At 41.7% G+C, this 19,902-nt stretch overlaps 1 protein-coding gene across 4 annotated transcripts in view; it reads left to right on the top strand.

Annotated features, from left to right (window-relative positions):
• LOC125434201 (solute carrier family 23 member 1-like) overlaps nucleotides 1-13,272 on the top strand; it is a 51,008-nt gene extending 37,736 nt beyond the window's left edge. For all 4 annotated transcript variants that reach the window (XM_048499235.1, XM_048499234.1, XM_048499232.1 and 1 more), the window contains 6 exons: nucleotides 346-502; nucleotides 1,974-2,227; nucleotides 3,524-3,688; nucleotides 10,084-10,192; nucleotides 11,800-11,895; nucleotides 12,855-13,272. In XM_048499235.1, coding sequence (XP_048355192.1) covers nucleotides 346-502; nucleotides 1,974-2,227; nucleotides 3,524-3,688; nucleotides 10,084-10,192; nucleotides 11,800-11,895; nucleotides 12,855-13,120 — 1,047 coding nt within the window. In that variant the 3' untranslated portion in view covers nucleotides 13,121-13,272. The remainder of the gene's footprint in view (nucleotides 1-345; nucleotides 503-1,973; nucleotides 2,228-3,523; nucleotides 3,689-10,083; nucleotides 10,193-11,799; nucleotides 11,896-12,854) is intronic.
• The last annotated feature ends 6,630 nt before the right edge of the window (nucleotides 13,273-19,902 follow it).

Raw genomic sequence — 19,902 nt, 5'->3', positions numbered from 1 at the left:
GTTAAGCTTAGTTTGTTGCAGCAATGCAGATCTTTGACAAACTTCTGTGCAATGTATTTTATAAAGCAGCCCTGGATCTTGATGCAAAAAATGGGGTCAGTAGAGCTTTTGCATGTGACCTACAGATTAGCGCATAGTTACCATTCACAGGCAAAACTTCTCCAGCAGTACTTCCAGTAATGCTGAAAGCCCATGTAATTGCAAGGATTGAGTGTGAATGAATGGCACACCTTTAAATTACCTTGTGAATGCAATTGGAACATTCCTGACACAGAGAACAGTTTCTTTCCAAGGGGAATGAACTGAGTTACTAACAAAGATTTCCTGTCTTCTGTAATTGGTTAGGTGCTGCTTGGCCTCTCTATTACTTGGCTGGTGTGTTTTGCCCTCACAGTCTCCAATGTTTTCCCTTCGGATCCTAAAGCTTATGGCTATGCAGCTCGGACAGACAGAAAAGGAAATGTTCTGTCCGAGGCACCTTGGTTTCGATTTCCTTATCCAGGTATTATCATGCTACAGTGTTGCTGATATTTGTTGCCCTGTGAGGATTAAATCAATTAATCTGGTATGCTGAGGTGGACTTAATAATCTCTTTCCAGGGAATAAACCACTATTAATAATTCTACTGATTGTCTGTATACAGCTGTTGATTCAGGCAGGGCATTTAAGATCTGTCAAATAGTAATTTGTTAATGAATTAGCTGTATGTTACATACAATCAGATGCAAAGTTTTTGGGATGGAAACTTAGGAGTCAGCAAGATTTTCTAATGAGACTCTTTGGACAGACAGACGAAGAGACTGAGGAAGAATCTTGTCCTCAGTGTGTTCAGGCCTTCCCTCTTAACTTGGTACTTTCATTTTAGGCAGCGATTAAGTAAGTTCCTGCAGAGTGTATCTTTTGGTGGCTCACAAACACCTGGGAATGCTTTTGCAGGGAGGAAGGGAGAAAGGTTGAATAATAAAGGAACAGAGAAGTGGAGAAAGCTGAAAATAAGGTGCAGAGGAGAAAATAGTGAATAAAATATTGAGTGGAGAAGAGAGCAAGAACAGAAGAAAAAAAACAGACTGTTGGGAGAAACTAATAAGGGGAGAATTTTAGGGGGAAAGGATGCAGAGATTATGACCCCAGCCAGTAAGAATCAGCCCTGCAGTTCTTTGCAATGTGTTTCAGGAGTTCTTTTCTAAAGGCCAAATGTTATGTCAGTGTGAGTTCATGAAATTTTACTAAAAACTAGTCTGAACATGTTTTGCCTGGCTTTTTGAAACTGTGGGCTTGGGCTGTGTTGGATCTTCCTTGGCAATAACAGCCAGTTGTCGCCATATACTGCACTATTTGCATCCACTAGCTCATTGAGCAATTCAGGGAGTTCGTGGAGGGCAAGCTACATGTGATATTTGAGTGACTAGAACTCCAAATTTATAATTTGCTCCCCTAAAACAGCCAGATTTGTACTAGGGGAAGCTTATTTTAAGCGTTTTCTCCCAGCACTGTTTTTGCCATGGTAAATATGTATGTGCACATATGCACCCACACACCATTGCTGCTTTATTGGCTAGTATTGGGGGGGGGGGAGTGATATCCAACAGGACTTAATGCATCCAGGAGGGTATCTAACTGAAGAAATGCATGATGGGAGGACCAAATACCCCTGTTGCCTGGTGCCATAGTCCCATGGGCCCACCATTGCTGCTTTGGGAACCAGATTACCCATCACAGAACTCCAGCATCAGATGTAGTTTGTCAGTGACTTTTAAAGACTCGTCTCTTGGCATTAGCTACCATGGAGCAAGTCTAGCTCTGCTTTGGATTGCTCCATATATCATTTGAAAGCCCTGCATTCTGACCATTGTGTGCCTCTTCAATTAAATCAACCTAACATGTCAAGTATAGATGATACAAGCATTTTCAGACAATCTTGTGTAGTTTACCAACATTTGGCGTGAACACTTTTTGGGTTTTGTAATCTTTAGGTCAATGGGGAGTTCCCACTATTAGTGTGGCTGGGGTATTTGGCATCATCGCTGGAGTGATCTCTTCCATGGTGGAGTCAGTAGGAGATTACTATGCCTGTGCACGTTTGTCTGGTGCTCCACCTCCTCCGAAGCATGCTATCAACCGTGGAATTGGAGTTGAAGGGATTGGCTGTCTTCTGGCAGGGGCTTGGGGAACAGGGAATGGCACCACTTCTTACAGTGAAAATGTTGGTGCATTAGGGATCACTCGGGTAAGTCTTACTTCAGTCCATGTTATCACTGGAAATTGTATTTGCCGGAATTCCAAAAGCAGAGTCAAACTATATTTAAAGAAAGAATGGCCAAATATAGACCAGAACCATTACTTTTCAAACTTGTTTTTCCTCCAGGAAATCCTTTCCACGTTGGTTCATTTGCTGATTTACCTGTCTGCTTTGGCACATAGACACTTGAATGTCTGAACAAGAATAGGACTTATTTGCTTAAGAATGTTTGCAAACTTGCCCTGGAATCCCCTGTATTTTGCAGATTCTGGAACACTTGCAGAAGTTTCTGGAAAATGTTGTGGCATGCACAATAGGTTTGGCACAAAGCGCTGAGCAGGCTTTACCACTGATGCATCTGAAGTGATAACATGGCATTCTCTGTCCCCTTGCATACACACAGTGCAAGCAGAGAGCATGATTAGAAGCATAATTATTTTATTAAAGTATTTAGTAATTTAAATGTTTATATCCTGCCTTTCCCCTTAGTTCAAGGAGGCTTACAATAATAGGTCAAAACATTTCAGTTAAAACAAAACATAAAATAATAAACCCCAGATTTCTCCCCCCTTAAAAGAAACCTGCCCCCTCAAGAGCGCTGGATGGCCTGGCATTGCCTCCTGAAGACCTCAAAGGAGGGGTCACCAGTTGTGTCTTCAGGGAAGCCCATTCCACAGATCTGGAGCCACAATGGACAAGGCCTGGGTGCTGATTAATGCCAGGCAGGTCCCCCAAGTGATAGGATAGCCAGCAGGTGGCTGCCTGACAGCTGTTGTTGTCTTTCAGAGAACTTCATCTGTTGATTTTCTAGTACTACCTATTTTCTAGTCCTGATAAGGAATTTTAGCATTTCTCAGAATGAACTGGAAACTTTATTTTTCAAAGCACTGGTTTCTCTTAGTGTTAAGTAAAAGCGTTGGATTGTGTTCTGTGGCTCTTTTCTGGAAGTACGCTCCTCCAGTGCAAGGAGCCATCTGCCAAGGGAAGAGTTGCTCCATTGGAAAAGGCACATCAGCAGAAGGCTCTTTGTGCAGAGGAAGGCACTGTTCTAATGCTAATGGAACAGATTCATAGAATTCAGCCCTATGTAATTTTAACAGGCAGAGCCATAAAACCAGTTATATTAGATTGACAAGGTCTGATGCTAACAGTCTACATTACCCTTGGGTGAAAAAAGAGCACTTAGCCACGCTCATAAACCTTCTTGTAGGATTTCTATTAAGATGTGCATTCTGAAAAATTTCCTCAGGTTTTTTTATGACATGTAATCTGTTTTTGACACAGGTTGGGAGTCGAATTGTGATTGTGGCTGGTGGCTGTGTCATGCTTTTGACTGGGATGTTTGGCAAAGTCGGAGCTGTGTTTGCCAGCATTCCAACTCCTATCATTGGAGGGATGTTCATTGTGATGTTTGGAATCATCACCGCTGTGGGAGTTTCCAATCTGCAGGTAATACCTTTAAAAAAAAAATGTTGCATGAATGAATATTCTTATTCAACCTGCCACATTACTACCGTGGTTCCCCGAAAATAAGACAGGGTTTTAAATTAATTTTTGCTCCAAAAGATGCATTAGGGCTTATTTTCAAGGGATGTCTTATTTTTTTCCATGATTTTTCACCCCCCCCATGTGACCAGATCAGTTGCGCCGGGGAATCTGTAACTATGGCTTATTTTTGGAGTAGGGCTTATATTTCAAGCATCCTCCAAAAATCCCAAAAAATCATCCCAGGGCTTATTTTCAGGATATGTCTTATTTTCAGGGAAACAGGGTAAAATACTGGCATTATTATTTATTATTATTTTTATTTATTGGGCTTATAGGCTGCCCTTCCCCAGTGGGTAGGCTTAGGACAGCTTATAACAGTCATACTACAATATTTAAATCAGTAGTTAGTATTTATTAAACATATCCAGTTTCTCAGTTTAAAAGTAGACACTTGAGATGGTTACTTATAAAAACAACATTTAAATAAGGTAAGTAGTGTGCCATCAAGTTGAAAATGAGTCAAGTGACCCTGTAAAGTTCTACCTCATGGGGTTTTTAAGGCAAGAGATGGGATGGCTACATAAGGTGATTTTTTAATGCTGTTTACGGTGGTGCGTTCAGATGGTGTTTCAGAGTCCAGGAGATTGATGAGCCAACTATATTTACATTCAGAATCCATATTCTAATAGCAAAGTTGGCCAGATCTGAGGATATTTAAATCTAGTGACTGGAGCTGTGAATGGACAAGGCAGATCTTTCTACAAATCTGAACAGAGTCCCAGGTTTGCAGAAAAACATGATTTTTTTTTAAAAAAACCTCGACACTGGGGGATTCAAAAAACATAACAGTTATAAAACGATGCAATGAAAAGTATGCCTGTAGCTTTAAGTAATGAATTCCCTCAGTGGTCCAACACAGAGTGGTCCAACACAGAGCATAAATAAACCCATTGCCTAGATGGAGGTGGCATTGATGTCTACCTGGGCTTTCAGAACAAAGTGATCCGACCACGGCACTCTATCTATAGGCATCAGGATTCGGCTGGCTGAATCACCAAAACAGCCGAATTGGAGCCCATTCTGCTTCTATTCTGGCCGAATTCAAGCTGCCCGAATGCAAGCCAAATCTGAATCCATTTCAATGCCTGAATCCGAATTGGGCATTCAAACAGATCAGGGGTAGGGAACCTTTAACACTCAAAGAGCCATTTGGACCCGTTTTCCATGGGAAAAGAAAACACTTGGAGCCGCAAATAATTTTTGACATTTAAAATAAAGATAACACTCTCTATATAGGGCTTTTAAAACCTTTTACTCTGCTCCTTCCATTCTGGAGAAGCATGGATGCGCTACCGCCTCTGCTACCTGCAGGTCGGGCAAGAGACTGAAGCTTACGGTGGCTTCGGCCTCTGCCGAGCCGTCCCGGGGAAAGCATCCGCCCCGCTCCAGTGGGGCGGGCGAGAGGGGAAGCCCGCAGCGAGGCCCAGCCGACCGTGGGCAGTTGGTGCACCCGCCCTGCTGCCTGCAGGGTGGGCAAGGATGGGGTCGGCGGCTCGGCTCGTGGAGCCATAGTGCAAGGGCAGAAGAGCCGCATGCGGCTCTCGAGCCGCAGGTTCCCTACCCCTGAAATAGATTGTTTAAAGCAAGGCTCCCTTTAAATCCCTTGCCCCAATTCATACTGAAACAACAACATTTTCCACGCTGTTTAAAGGGAGCCCATGAGGCTCCCTTTAAATCCACCCCCGCAATCCACACCGAAGGGAGAGGCTCCCTTTAAACAATGTGAAAAGTGTTTTTGTTTCGAGGGAGCCCTTCAAATCCTCTCCAATCCACCTCTTAAATCCCCCCAAATCCATGCTGAATTTAGGCAAACAACACTTTCTCCCATCTCCAGCAGCTTGGGGAAGGCTGCAGGGCATTTTCTCCTGGCCACAGTGACTGGGTTTACCTGCACACTCACCTTGCACTCCCCTCCTCCAATTCTTGCCTCCTGCCCCGTGCGATCCCGATGAACAATGATATCTGGGGCAGCTCCCTTTAAATCCCCCACAATCCACACTGAATTTAGGCAAACAACTCCTGACATTTTGGGCTTAGAAAGGCACGTGAAGGAGAGAGGAAGAAGAGGAGGAAGCAGGGAGGGGTAGTGATAAGCACAGTGGAGTGTAGACACTCCTGACAATTGCACCAGCTTCCCAGCTGTTTGTGCACATTCCTACTGTGCCTTCTCTGGAGGAATGTTTGCTGTACCAGTCAAGAGCACTCATGGCTGCGAGGAGCTGTTTTCCTGATGCTACTCTGACACCTGAGCATGGAACAAAGGCAGAGAAGGTGCAAGAATTCTGCTCAACTGGAGGAAGTTAGATGATTGGCATCCAAAAATATTTTTTATTACTTGCTGTTCAAGAATTGCCTTTCCTAATCCAACCCACACTTCATAATAAACCCATTAACCTCACAGAAGAACAGTACAGTTCTTAATTTTACAGTCCCATGTAGGAAAGAAAGGTTGCCCACAAGTGTCAGCAAATCTATTTCAACTCCTTCCACAGATGCTGCCAGTTTCTTGAGCAGCTTTGAAAAGCTAGGTCAAGTATAGGTGGATAGCTGGAGAATGAAATATGTTTCCCAATATGCTCACCACACTTGACTGATAATGCTGCCAAGAAGAAGACAATTGCCACGAAAAGACATTTCCCATTCCCTCTAACGTTCTATTGCATGTGTTTTCCCAAAAGAAACTAACGATCTATAGATGTTTACATACATTCAACTAACTATCAGTTATAAAAACAAAGTATATGGCAAAACAAACATATCTACATAATTCAAAATAAAAAAGGAACAAAAAACTTACCGTTCAAAAATGTAAGAGACGTTTCCACAATTTTAGTAAAACTTTCAAGAAAATTGTTAAAACAATCTTGTCCTCAAGGTATGGAGGGAAAGGATTGCAACTAATCGCCTTGTGCTTGCTGATCTGGAAACAATTATAGATATCCTGTCAGGATGAATTTACACTAGCACAGCAATAACATTTTGCCTACCTCAAGTAGAGGCTTGGATCCACCAATGCATAAACAGAAACAAATGGACTGAGCATAGTTCTGCTTGAGTAAGATCTTGAAACATGTTTATCTTGTAGGTTTATCTTTTCTGTAGAAGTGGTTTCTGTTGGCTTCTGTTTGTTTTCCTGGTAGGTCTTGCTGTGGGCTGGGAGGGTCTGTGGATCTCCCCACTTTACTTTAGAGGACTTTTTGCGGGGTTGTGTTTGTGTTGCTGTAGTGTAGTGCCGTGATAGGAGTCAGGGCTGGCAAACGTGCCCCCTGGCTTGATCTGCCTGTGCTGCTGGACAGTGTCTCTGGGTAGTTTAAAGTTGCTATGGTGTGCCTAGTTCATTAGGTTTTGTTGTTGTACAGTGGTTTCATTTTAAGAGGTGGAGGTGTTGCTGGGGGTTTAGAAGGCATTAGGGAAGGGAGAGTGTGCCACTGCTGTTCTTCTGGAGGGAAAAATGCCACTTTCCCCCCTCCATTTGATGCAGTGGGAGGTGTGGGATAGGGTGAGGCTTGCCGTTATGCCCAGCTGGCTCTATGCTGGAGATTTTTTGGGGGGCTCTGGTGGGGTTTTTGTTCTGCGCATCAAATTTCCCTCAGGGCTGCTGGTGAGTCTCCTGAAAGGAACCATCCAACTTTGCTGAAGTTTACATAGGAGGGGCAAATGCTGAGGGCACCCAATTGAAGGTGAAACTGATGCCCACAGAACAAGTGCCCAGCCATCCAAACTTCAGCAAATTTGGCTGGTTCCTTTGAGGGGACACATCAGCAGTCCTGCGGGAAAGTTGGTGCCCCGACCCAGAACAAAAACCTCACCAGAGCCCCCAATAAAATATCCAGCACAGATCCAGCTGGGCATAACAGCAAGCCCCATTGAAGTCTATGGTGAGAAAACAATTAATTTTTCCCACCATAGAACTTGCTGAAGAGCCTGGCAGATTCTCTGCTCTGAACTGGCTCCATTGCAGCCAATTGAGAATTTCTGGGAGTGTCTGTGGTAGACACTTTTTAAGGTAGAGGCACCACACTTTCAGGGTATCTTTAGGAGACTCTCCTGATGATTCCACCCAGGTTTTGGTGAAGTTTGGTTCAGGGGTCCAAAGTTATGGTTCAGGGGTCCAAAGACTCTCAAAGGGGTAGCCCCCATATCCTATTAGATCTTATTGGAAACAATGGGAGATGAGGGCACCCCTTTGGGGATCCATAACTTTGGACCCCTTAAGCCAAACTTCACCACACCTGGGTGGTATTGTCAGGAGAGTCTCCTGAAGAAACCCAATCTACAGGTCAAAAATGAAACAATAAAACCCTTTAAAATGTCAAAAAATGCTAACAAACCCGAATGTTTCGGTATACCAGTCTATTTTCAGGTACACCAAATTGGGGATTCAGCTGATTCGGCTATACAGATAATTTTACAGTCAAATCAAATCTGAATTTTTCCAATTTTTTTTTTTTGCTCAAGTTTAGTCAGGACCACATCCACTCCCATCCCAAAGATCAATGTCAAGATGATCTAAAGATAAAAATGTATCCAGATGCTATGTTATCATTAATAAATTTAAGTCAGTGTCAACAACAGCTGTTTTAGGGCTCAAGTTTAAATATTAACTCTGCTATAAAATGAAGTAGCAGATCAGTGTAAAATGAAAAAGAGTTTAAAATATGTGTCTTGTAATCTTTCTGAGTATATGACATTGATTAGTGAAATTATGACAGATTAAAAATTCATGAAATTATGGCAGATTTATAACATTTTGACAGAAAATATGACAAATTATAAATTTAGAAGATATTATATGTGATTATCTAAATTAAAATTCTCTTGGTAAAACTACTATCACAAATTGAATGTTTTATCATAAATTCTTTTTAATTGTTTAGAAATGACTATATTCCATGCAGATTTAAAATATAGTGCATAGGACTGTGGTGGTGAAACTATGGCCCTCCAGATGTTCATGGACTACAATTCCCATCAGCCCCTGCCAGCATGGCCAATTGGAATTGTAGTCCACGAACATCTGGAGTACCATAGGTTTGCCACCATGGGCGAACCTCATATTGAGGGGCCTGCCATCCCCCCCTTCTTGGGGTGGGTTTTTAAATTGAGCCTGGACGCCTCTTGTTTAATTTGCTAATTGTTAGCCGCTGTTTTTATGTATTTTAAGATGTTTTATTGACGGAGCCTATGTTTGTATTTTACCGGATTTGCTCCTACTTATTGTTTATATATTATGTTGTTCACCGGCCGGAGCCCTTCGGGGATGGGGCGGTATAAAAGTTGAAATAAATAATAATAATAATAATAATAATAATAATAATAATAATAATAATAATAATAATAATAATAATAATAATAATAATAATAATAATAATAATAACTACAAGCAGAGGCATAATACTGTTGCTCAGATGATTCACTAGAACTTGTGCCACAACTACCATCTGCCTGTGACAAAGAACTGGTGGAATCACAAACCTGAAAAGGTCACTGAAAATGAACACGTAAAACTACTCTGGGACTTCCGAATTCAGACTGACAAAGTTTTGGAACACAATACTCCTGACCTCACGATTGTGGAAAAAAAGAAAGTGTGGATAGTTGATGTTGCAATTCCTGGTGACAGCAGGATTGATGAGAAGCAACTGGAAAAACTTACACGATACGAGGATTTAAGGATTGAACTACAAAGACTCTGGCACAAACCAGTAAAGGTGGTCCCAGTGGTGATCGGCACACTGGGTGCAGTGCCTAAAGATCTTGAACGGCACTTAAAAAAAAAAAAAACAATTGGCGCTGACAAAATCACCATATGTCAGCTGCAAAAGGCCACCCTACACGGCTCTGCACGCATTATTCGTCGATACATCACACAGTCCTAGATGCTTGGAAAGTGTCCGACGTGTGATGTAATACAAAATCCAGCATATTGATCTTGTTTGCTGTGTATAACTGTTTAATAATAATAATAATAATAATAATAATAGGATATTTACATGTATTATGTGCAAAGGTAAATAGTAAATTTGGCTTTTGGAGTGCCTCTGCAAGTATCAACAAGCACGTGCGATTCTAAGCATGAAGCCATATGAGGGGTGACTCTTGTGGATGTGTGTGGACATCATAGCCATTAGCCTCAGATTGGCTCCCTCCTGTCACAGCTGTCATAGGTTGAGACAATCCTGGGGACAGATTGTTGTTAACAGTTAATGTGCCGTTACAGAAATCACTGGTTAGATCAATTAATTTGTAGATTTGATCATGTTTATCTATAAGCAATATCCTCTTTTTAAATTCAGTATGCAGACATGAACTCTTCAAGAAACCTGTTTGTCTTTGGATTTTCTATATATGCGGGTCTGACGATTCCCCACTGGGTAAAGAATAACCCAGAAATACTGAAAACAGGTACACAGTGAGATGATGTTTTTATTGGGTATTGTCTTTCATTTTATTTAAAGGTTAAGGTAGAGAAGTAATTTGATTTATAATTAGAAAATCTGTTCACTTTAAAAAGGGGGACAGTTCCCTGTTTTACAGCTCTGACTATGCTGATTGTCATACATAGGAATGAATAATTTTTTCACAGTTAGGTTCTAAACCCGAGGGTGTTAATGCAGGATATCTGCCTTTCTTCAATTCTGCCTTCAGTTCTGTCCTGAATGGCAGTTGATACTATTGTACTTCAGTCATTTAGACCTAGTTCCCTTCCTGGTTGAAAACTGCTTCCCCCTGCTTTCTTCTTTCCTTCCCACTTATGAACCAATCTACCTTTTATCTGCCCCTCATCTGTATTTATTATACCCCATCTTTCTCCCCAGTGGGGAACCAAAATAATTTACATCATTCTTCTCTCCTCTATTTTATCTCCCATCAATCCTGCGGGATTATGCAAGTCATGTAGTGGCAAGCTGTCTGAAATTTTCTGCTAGGCATGATCCCAATGAGTCCTAAAAGGTCACAGTAGCCCTAAAAAGATCCCTGTTCATTCCCTGTGCCTTGTACTGACAGAAACCAAAGCTTGAAGGTTGGCAATATGGTAGTGAATGACTACCAGTGACCACTGAGGGTTTTTGTTTCTTAAAGCTACAGATTCTGCATGTACACAAAGAGATTTCTCATTTTTCTGCATAGTTTTACTCAAGGTTGTAGAATAATCATGTCTTCCTATGACTGTTGTCTGGTGGGTTTGTGTCAACTGATGGGGTCATGTTGACTGATAGATATATAGATAATACAAGAGGCATAGATGTATTGTTAGTCTCTTGCCGTGACTACAAAAAAGCAGTACACAGCTTTCAAACTACTAGATGCTATAATCTAGTATTGGCTATTTCCCTAAGAGATGGTTGACTGGACTGGAGAATGTGGATTGAGGGACTACAGGGAGGTTTGGGGGATTTTTTGGCATGAAGATTATTGCAGTTATGTGCCCCCCCCCCCCCCCCCAAGCAGGGGTAGAAATTCCCCGTTCCCACCTATCATCCCTCCATTACTTTGAGTGATAGTGGGAGAAAAATATATAGCTTTCCAGCTATTGGTTTCCCTCACTTCCAAGGGGAGCCCAGAAGTTATATTACACCTCTCTAGGAGTTACTAGAAACATTATGGTAAAACCATGAATTTTTTGGTAATTTCTAGAGGGGACTGATGCCACTTCGAGTTACCAAAGAATTTCCAGAGATTCCTAGAAAGACATGACATCACTTCCGAATTTGTAGTGGAAGTGGCATCACACCATTGCTGACTGCAGTTCTAGTTGACTCTTGTTGGGTTGATTCAGCATACAATTGCTATATTTTACACCCTTTCTGTGAGCATGGAAGGTTTGCTATATAATTCTCTGAGTACAATTCTAGGCTATGCTGAAACTATGTAGTGTCAATGTCTACCACTGCTGAGTGTGATATTTTTTGTCTGAATTCTAAAACAAGATGAATGTGCTGATTTCAAATAACTTTATCCTGTTTCTTTCTTTTTTTTACAATTAAATGTCAAATGGATTCTGTTTTTAGGAATTCTGCCACTGGACCAAGTAATCCAGGTTCTGCTTACTACAGGAATGTTTGTTGGGGGATTCCTTGGCTTTTTCCTTGATAATACTATTCCAGGTAGGAGTCACTGAAATATCCAGCTTTCCTGGCAAGGATCTGTGCTGAAATTGCAAAAACACAAGTTGGGTTGCACCAGAGCATCCTCAGAATGGGTCTAGCACCTCTACTGATATGTAGTGATTTTAAAATGGATTCAAACTGCTGATATGTAATCTGATGTGAGCAGTAACACAAGCCTTAAAACATTATCCTAGCTGTTTTAGAATGGCTATTTTTGAGAGTGACTACAGTCACATGACTTCAGTCTTCTTAAATAATTGAACCATGTGGAGAACAGCAATCCAGAGGTCCTGACCTTGCTATGAGATGGGTATAAATTCTGTGGGAAAGGCCCATATGATTGCTTCCCCCTCCCTTGGCTGGATCATATCACTGTTAGCCGAGTCATGTGGACGCTTCTCATGCAAGAATGAACCATGCATCTTGAGTAATATTTAAAGGTTGGTCCTGCGGCAGCACAGTAAAGTTGTTCACAGTGATGGAGCTGAGGAAAAAGAGGTTGCAACTGCCACTGATTAGAATCCAGGTATTTTTTATTTAGGACAAGCCAAATCATTGCCAAGGGCAAAACTGCAGTCCTTTGTTTCTTGTGTCAGAATGTCACAATCAAAACCACTTGACTGCTTGATGTCACAATCAAAACCACTTGGTGTAGCTGTATTTATTCTGTTTATTATAGAGTTACAGGCAAATAAATCATTTTACAGGCACTCAAAAAGGAAAGAATATAAAGATCATGTTGCTTTGCATAATATTGTTGTAACTGCCACTGAGAGCTAATGTTCTTTGTGAATAGCTGTCTCCTGTGGTCTTAAGCAATTGCCCCAAGAATACAGGGTTATGCTTTTTGTGCTATTGGAGAACAAACCTTACAAATGGAACAAAACGGCTTTGTATGTCATATTACAATTCTCAATGGGCCTTTGTCAACCATCCTTCTTTCTTACCTTTGGTAGGAAGCCAGGAAGAGCGGGGACTCTTGGCATGGAAAGAGAGTTATAAGGAGGAGTCCAGTGATACGCTGTGTACCTCGGATGTCTATGATCTTCCCTTTGGAATTGGTTCCAAGTTCTGTGCTGCTAAATGCTTTCAGTACCTCCCAACCTGCCCTAAATCACCACCAGGACACAGTTCAAATGAACACGACAGTCATGTACAAGAGAACAGCAACAAAATTAATTCAGAACAGGACATAGAAATGAATGTTGACACAAGGATATAAGACCATTCCAGCAGGCAAATGTGCACTATGAATCTGTTGAAGTGGCACCTTTGTTTTACGTGACCTCAGGTCTTTGGGGCAGTATGTAAAGCAAGATGTTGACAAACATCATTTCTGCAGGTTGTTCCAATAAAGTCACTGTGTGATCTTGAGCATGCCAATTTCTTTGCAGCAAATATGTCAGTTTGAGGTATATATTACTATTGGTATTATCTGGAGCAGGGGTCTGCAACCAGCGGCTCTCCAGATGTTCATGGACTACAAATCCCATCAGCCACTGCCAGCATGGCCAATTGCATGTAGTCCATGAACATCTGGAGAGCCACGGGTTGCAGACCCCTGATCTGGAGGTATCTTCCAAGATGCCTGGGATCATATGTGGGGATGCTGAAACATGGACACTAATGCTCAAAAAGGCCATGTCTCTTTTGAGTGACTACAGGAATAATTTGTTTTGCTTATTCAATGTATGTAATGTTTTTTTAAAATTCCTACGAAAATTACCTGATAGGAATAATATCTAAATAAAACCACATCTCAACAAAATTCTTAGGCTGTTTTCTATCCCTTTCTTCTCTTTTTGGAAATCCCCACTTCACTCAAGTCATGCCCCAAATATGTAATCTATGAATATGCAAACAGAACATTTCCTTCCAGAGTCTGAGTTGACTGTTCCTATTCATTTTGTCAAATCATTCAGCAGAGGCCTCTTGCTGTGACCCCATCTTTGCTCATTTGGTAGACAGTTCAGCACATGATTACATTATAATGCTATCCATTTTGATGGGAAAGATGGTGCTCTCTGCATATCTACATTTTCCACTTCTCTACACGTAAGTTTCATACAACTGGGTGCTGTTATTTCCTGAAAAATGGTTTGATCAGCTGTGACTCTGCATGCCCCTTCCTGCTCGACTGAAGGGTGGAGGCTGCTAAGCGAGCAGCCCTCTCAGCATAAGCGATGATGTTTCTTGCCTATCTGTCCATCCCCTGCAATAACAATCCGCTTAGAATACCCATACAAAACCATTCTTGTATTTCAGGTTTATTTGCCTTCACTTGTTTCATATGCACAACTATACTGATTCAGTTAGTCTTTGCTCACATAGCTGAATGGTGTTCCCAGCCTGGTTCATGGTGAGACTCTGCCTACTCTACTGTTCTCCATAAAGAATTGTACCCACTGTACCTGTTTGAGAAGCACGGGCTGGCTGGACTTGGTTCTTATATGTAACTGAGCTATGCAAGTCCAGTTTTTTTTTCAAAACTGCATTCTTGCAGCCCTAGCTGCTGCTTGTGCATCATCCATGTGTTAGAAACTCCCTTCCGCTCATATTTTGTAATCAAAGACAAAAAAAATTAATAAATAGAAATCTGTGGAATTGGGAATTCTTCTAACTCCTGGAAGATACATTTCCCTCACCCTTTATTTATGGTCACTATAGAAAGTCTCTCTCTATTATTCCACCTCTACTTTGACCAATAAACTAACTTTCAGTTCTTTTGTCTGTGTATTTCTGCTCTCAGCATATGCTGACACACACCATATAGCAGATCAGATTCACTCTCTGACTGAAATCCTCTCAAGGTAGATGTTCACACACACTTGATGCTAACACACAGGAATTCAAATCGAAAAGGCTTTCAGTCTTTTCCCTCTCAGAGAAATATCTCCTCCATTAGTCAGCTGGTTGCTCCATCAATCAAAGCACAGGTCAGCTTACCTAGATTGCTGTCCAGTTACAAGAACGTTTTTCTCTCTCTTGCACTGTTCGTGACTACACTTTGTTTTTGGCTAAACTTCCAAACCTTATTTACCTGTGCAGTCCATCACACCTTATACACAGTTTTATAAATCTGACACATGTCCTAACCTCAGTAGTCTTTTCTAAACTGAAAAATCTGAGACCTTTCCTCATGGGGAGGGTGATTTTAGAGCTAATTATCTTGGTTGCCCTTTTGTACTTTTTCCAGCTCTTCAGTGTTCTTTTTGAGATATGGTGATCAGAACTGCACACAGTATTCCAAATGAGATGATGCTGTAGATCTACACAGAGGCATTATAATATTAGCCATTTTGTTTTCAATCCCTATCCCAGTAATCCCCAGCACAGAGTTTGCCTTATTCACTGCAGGAGCCCATTGGGTTAACACTTCCACTGAGCTATCCACTACAAACCCAAGATCTGTTTCCTGCTCACTCTCAGACACCATTAACACATACTTGAAGTTGGTATTTTTTGTTCCAATGAGTATCCAAACTCTTCTTTTGTTCCAGTGAGTACCACCCTTACACTTACCTACATGGAACTTCATTTGCATATTTGTGGAGATCCTCCAGGAACTCTTCAGTCAGCCTTGGTTTTCATCATCTGGAATAACTTTGTGTCTTCTGCAAACTTGGCCACAATACTGCTCACCCCACCCCCAGTTCAGATCATTTCAGAACAAATTAAATAGCTCCAAGTCCCAACTGATTATTCCCTTCCACTGAGAGACCTTTCCATTTATTCCAACTTTTTGTTTCCTGGTGTATCCATAAGAGGACTGCTAGTCAGAATAGACAACACTAACTTTGGTAGATGGCTCTCTAGAAGGACTGACTTATTGCAAGGCAGCATCATCTGTACAAGAGGAATTCCTCCTGTCTCTGACATGGAGGTATAGCTCTTCTAAGATGGCACCTGATGACATGTACATCATCTTTAAAAAGTTCCTTCTACACATGCCTATTCACATGCAAATTTAATGAACTAAAATGCAGTTTAATGGGACAAAATGTCTTTTTTATACCTTCAAACCAACCTGATTGTGTACACAGTACAATGACTGAAGAGAGAACCCTACTTTTAATATGAAGTTCAGCATTTTAATATAGTCTACAATTTCATCATAGAATATTGACCAGTCCATGCATGATAACTCCATTTGTGATTGTAGGTAGGAGTACAGTATATGTTTGAAGTGTCTCATGTGCCCATGTTTGAACCAGTTATAATACAAGGGACACTCATGATTCAGACTTGTCTGGGTTTTTAAAAACTAACTACTCAAACAATACAGCGAATTTCAGAGGTGTTGCCTAATTTATTTCACAGACCTGTAAAGAACATGAAAAAAGGGAATGAACAAAGGTATTTGAGATTCTAGGAAATGCAGAGTTTTTTCCAACACACATACAATTATCACTCTTGCTGTGCTTGCATGCCATTAATAACTCTGAGTCAACTGGAGCCCGGCCTATGTATGTTCAGATGTTTCTGAGTAAAGCTTTGAAAATGAGACGCACAGGACTGAAACAATGCAAACTGCCATTTTCCTGCTGCCAATAATATTCTGAGAGCGTCCAGTTAATAAGCACTCTGCAGATTATAGGTAGGATGTTGGAAGCTGCCTCTCCTAGATTCTTTTTCCATTTCTGGGATGCAGTTCCTATGGCCTCTTCACCATAGCTTACCTGGAGAAATAGCAGGATACTTACTGAAGAGGTACAACTGGTGTGTTGGGTAGTTTACATCTTTAAAAAAGCTTAGTATGCTTCATTTAAAAAAACAAAATTTTTGTTCTAACAGATTTGTAAAGGTATGTGAAATTGCAAAGTTATATTTATAAATTATATTTACCTTTTTAGGTAAATATCTTAGAACTAACAGTAAAGCCCTTTGGGGGGGGATGCAATGGGCTCTAGAAAAGGGAGGTGGGGTGAGCAAGTATTTTGCCCTGCAGTGGGTTCTGCTTCACCTCCCCCATCCCCCACCACTGGTGTTGGTTATTGCTGAAAGCTGCTTGAGGGGGGTGGCAGTAGTGGGAGAATGAGAGAAGTGGTGATGGGTGGCAGAAGTGGTGGGGGGTGGCAGAAGCAGTGGAAAGCCAGGTAGGTGTTTGTGACTGGGAGAAAGGGGAGGTGGGAATGGGACGGCCACTGGCGAGCCTGGCAGGGAGGATGATCTCCCAGCAGGTGGGGTAGGTGTTTGGGGGCTGGTCGCGGGAGAGGGGAGGGATGGCCGCTGGTAGGTCCAGAGTGGAGAGTGCTCTCCTGCTGGGCTGGGTAGATGTTTAAGGGCTGGGACAGGATGTGGGGGAAGGGTGACCCCGGCTTGCTGGAGAGGTCATTTGGATGGAATGTCACCCATCAATGGGGATTCAAGACTCACCCATTGGCTGGGGTTTCGTCGGACATACCATTTCTTAGGGAATTATGTACTAGCCACTGGATAAAAACCCAGTAGGAAAATACTTTTGTGGAAACCTTCCTCTCCTAATTAAGTTGAAGCACTCATGCCTAAAGAGGCCCAGTCAAGGAGTGCAGTGGAATCTGCTGGATCCATTTTGGACTGTTCCCAAAGCCATTTTCTATTAGTGGACTCAGACCGCATCATCCCTATTTGTTCCCAAAATGACAGCAGAAGTAAAGAAAAGCGCCCCTCCCCTCCGATTATTTGATAGTTCCTTTCTTCATAACAAACTCTCTTCAAACTACTATTGATTTCTTTTTAAAAACATTTATTTTCCTACTGCCATGTAATGGAGGGATGTGAAACAAAAGATCAGGGATGTTGTGGGCTTTCCTGAGATTCCATCTTCAAGGCTAGGAAACAGCTGTTCTTATTAAGTGGCTACCACTATATCAGGGGTAGGGAACCTACGGCTCTCCAGATGTTCAGGAACTACAATTCCCATCAGCCTCTGTCAGCATGGCCAATTGGCCATGCTGGTAGGGGCTGATGGGAATTGTAGTTCCTGAACATCTGGAGAGCCGCAGGTTCCCTACCCCTGCACTATATGCTTCAGAATCAGGCTGTTGCAACTAATTTCATTTGAATACTAGTAGCATAGTTATGAAATAATTAGCAGTACAATTGACCTGGGATTTAAGGTGTCTCCTGAACTAGATGGTGGTGTATTCTCCCTGAAGGAATTGGCTCACTGATAACAGCAGTGGCATAGTGGTTAAGAGTAGATGCACTCTAATTCGGAGAACCAGGTTTGATTCCCCACTCTGCCATTTGAGCTGTGGAGGCTTATCTGGGGAACTAGATTAGCCTGTGCATTCCAACACACACCAGCTGGGTGACCTTGGATAGTCACAGTTCTTTGGAGCTCTCTCAGCCCCACCCACCTCACAGGATATTTGTGGTAAGGGCGGGAGGGAAAGGAGACTGTAAGCCCCTTTGAGTCTCCGTGCAGAAGAGAAATGGGGGATAAAAATCCAAACTCTTCTTCTTCTTCTGTAAAATGCTGGACTCAAGCCTAACTGCTTGACATGCAGGGCTCAGCCATGAGCAGGAGTGCCTTTTACCAGAGTCAACTGGTTAGTCAGCTGCTGCCTTGTCTGGGCTGAAAAGACTTGGTCACTGTGGTGCATGCCATAGTAGTCTCTAGATTATTGCAGTGTGCTCTATGTAAAGCTGCTCTTGAAAATGCTTGGGAACCTCAACTGGTACAGAATGTTGACTGGAGTGGGTTGCAGGGACCATATCACTCCATTCATGGTCCCTCTTCAGTGATTTCCAATTTGTTTCCAGGTGCAGACACTTTCCTTTGAAGCCTTGTAGAATTTGGGACCTTTGAATACCACCTACTTCCATATGAACCTGACCACTATGACCATATCCTGAGGCCTGGTTTTAGGTTCTGTGCTTTCTGTTGTTAGTTGGATGGCAACCTTGGAGACAGCCTTCTCAGTCATGACACCAAAACTGTGGAATTCCCATCCCAGAGATGTTCATTCACCCTCTTCTATCACTGTCTTCTGTCAGTGTATGAAGACTTTTTTGTTTGGTCTGTCATTTCCTCAACAACCTCTCCTTCCTGCCCTATAATTGTTGGTTTTATATTTTTATGTATGTGTTTTACTTCTGCTTTTATTATGTGTTTTGTTTTTAACTGTTAGCTGCCTTGGTGTCCCTGATGGGTCAGAAAGGTGGGACATAAATTTTGTAAATACTAATTATTACAGAACATAATACTATTCACAATTGGCCTACATTTGCAATCATGAAGGAAGGGGTGGAAAGCTTAACAAAATTATCTTTGATAACAAGGATATTAAGCTATTAGGATTGGGGAAGAAGATGCTTTATCAAGAAAGGTAGGAGTAGTTCAGGGTGGAGGGTGCTAGTAGTTGGGTGCCATGGTGGAATTACAATGCAGTACCTGCTGAGTTTCATCCTCCCATACAAACTGACACCACTGATCCTCACTACATGAAGCTATCCCTGGTTTAGAACAAAGTATTCTATTAATTCATTGTCTACACATTAGAAAGAGAAAAGGAAATGATGGCAGTAGTGTGGGGTGAGTCCTGCCCCGCCTGCCTAATTAGGGAACTCCACTCTGGAAATGATCCAGACAGACGCACGCTGGTTTCAGGACTTTCCTTAAAATAATCCAGTAGAACCAGATTATTTCTGGATTTAGCAACTGAGGTAATTGTTTACATTACATTTTTTAAAGGTTGGGAAACCAAGAGGTATATTTATAAAATAAAGAACAACTCTTCCATACAGGAGGGAACTCCTATTCCTCTAGCCTTAAAGACAGATTACCACATAAAAGAATTGCACAATTTAAGACTTCCTTGTACAAAAATATCCCATAACCTTATCTGTACATATATTTTATCCTAGTATGCTTGAGATTTGATGTCCAGAATGTTTCCTGGAGATTTTTGCAACTTTTGGTTTCATTTGAAGGGCCAAACTAGATGTAATGGGTTGGATCCATGGCCCGTTCCGCATGGGCCAAAAACAGGACCCCAGGAACAGTAAAAACATCGTTCC

The sequence above is a fragment of the Sphaerodactylus townsendi genome, linkage group LG06 (genome assembly GCF_021028975.2).
Source record: "Sphaerodactylus townsendi isolate TG3544 linkage group LG06, MPM_Stown_v2.3, whole genome shotgun sequence".
In the NCBI taxonomy this organism is placed as follows: Eukaryota; Metazoa; Chordata; class Lepidosauria; order Squamata; family Sphaerodactylidae; genus Sphaerodactylus; species Sphaerodactylus townsendi.
This window is presented reverse-complemented; position numbering and strand designations above follow the sequence as displayed.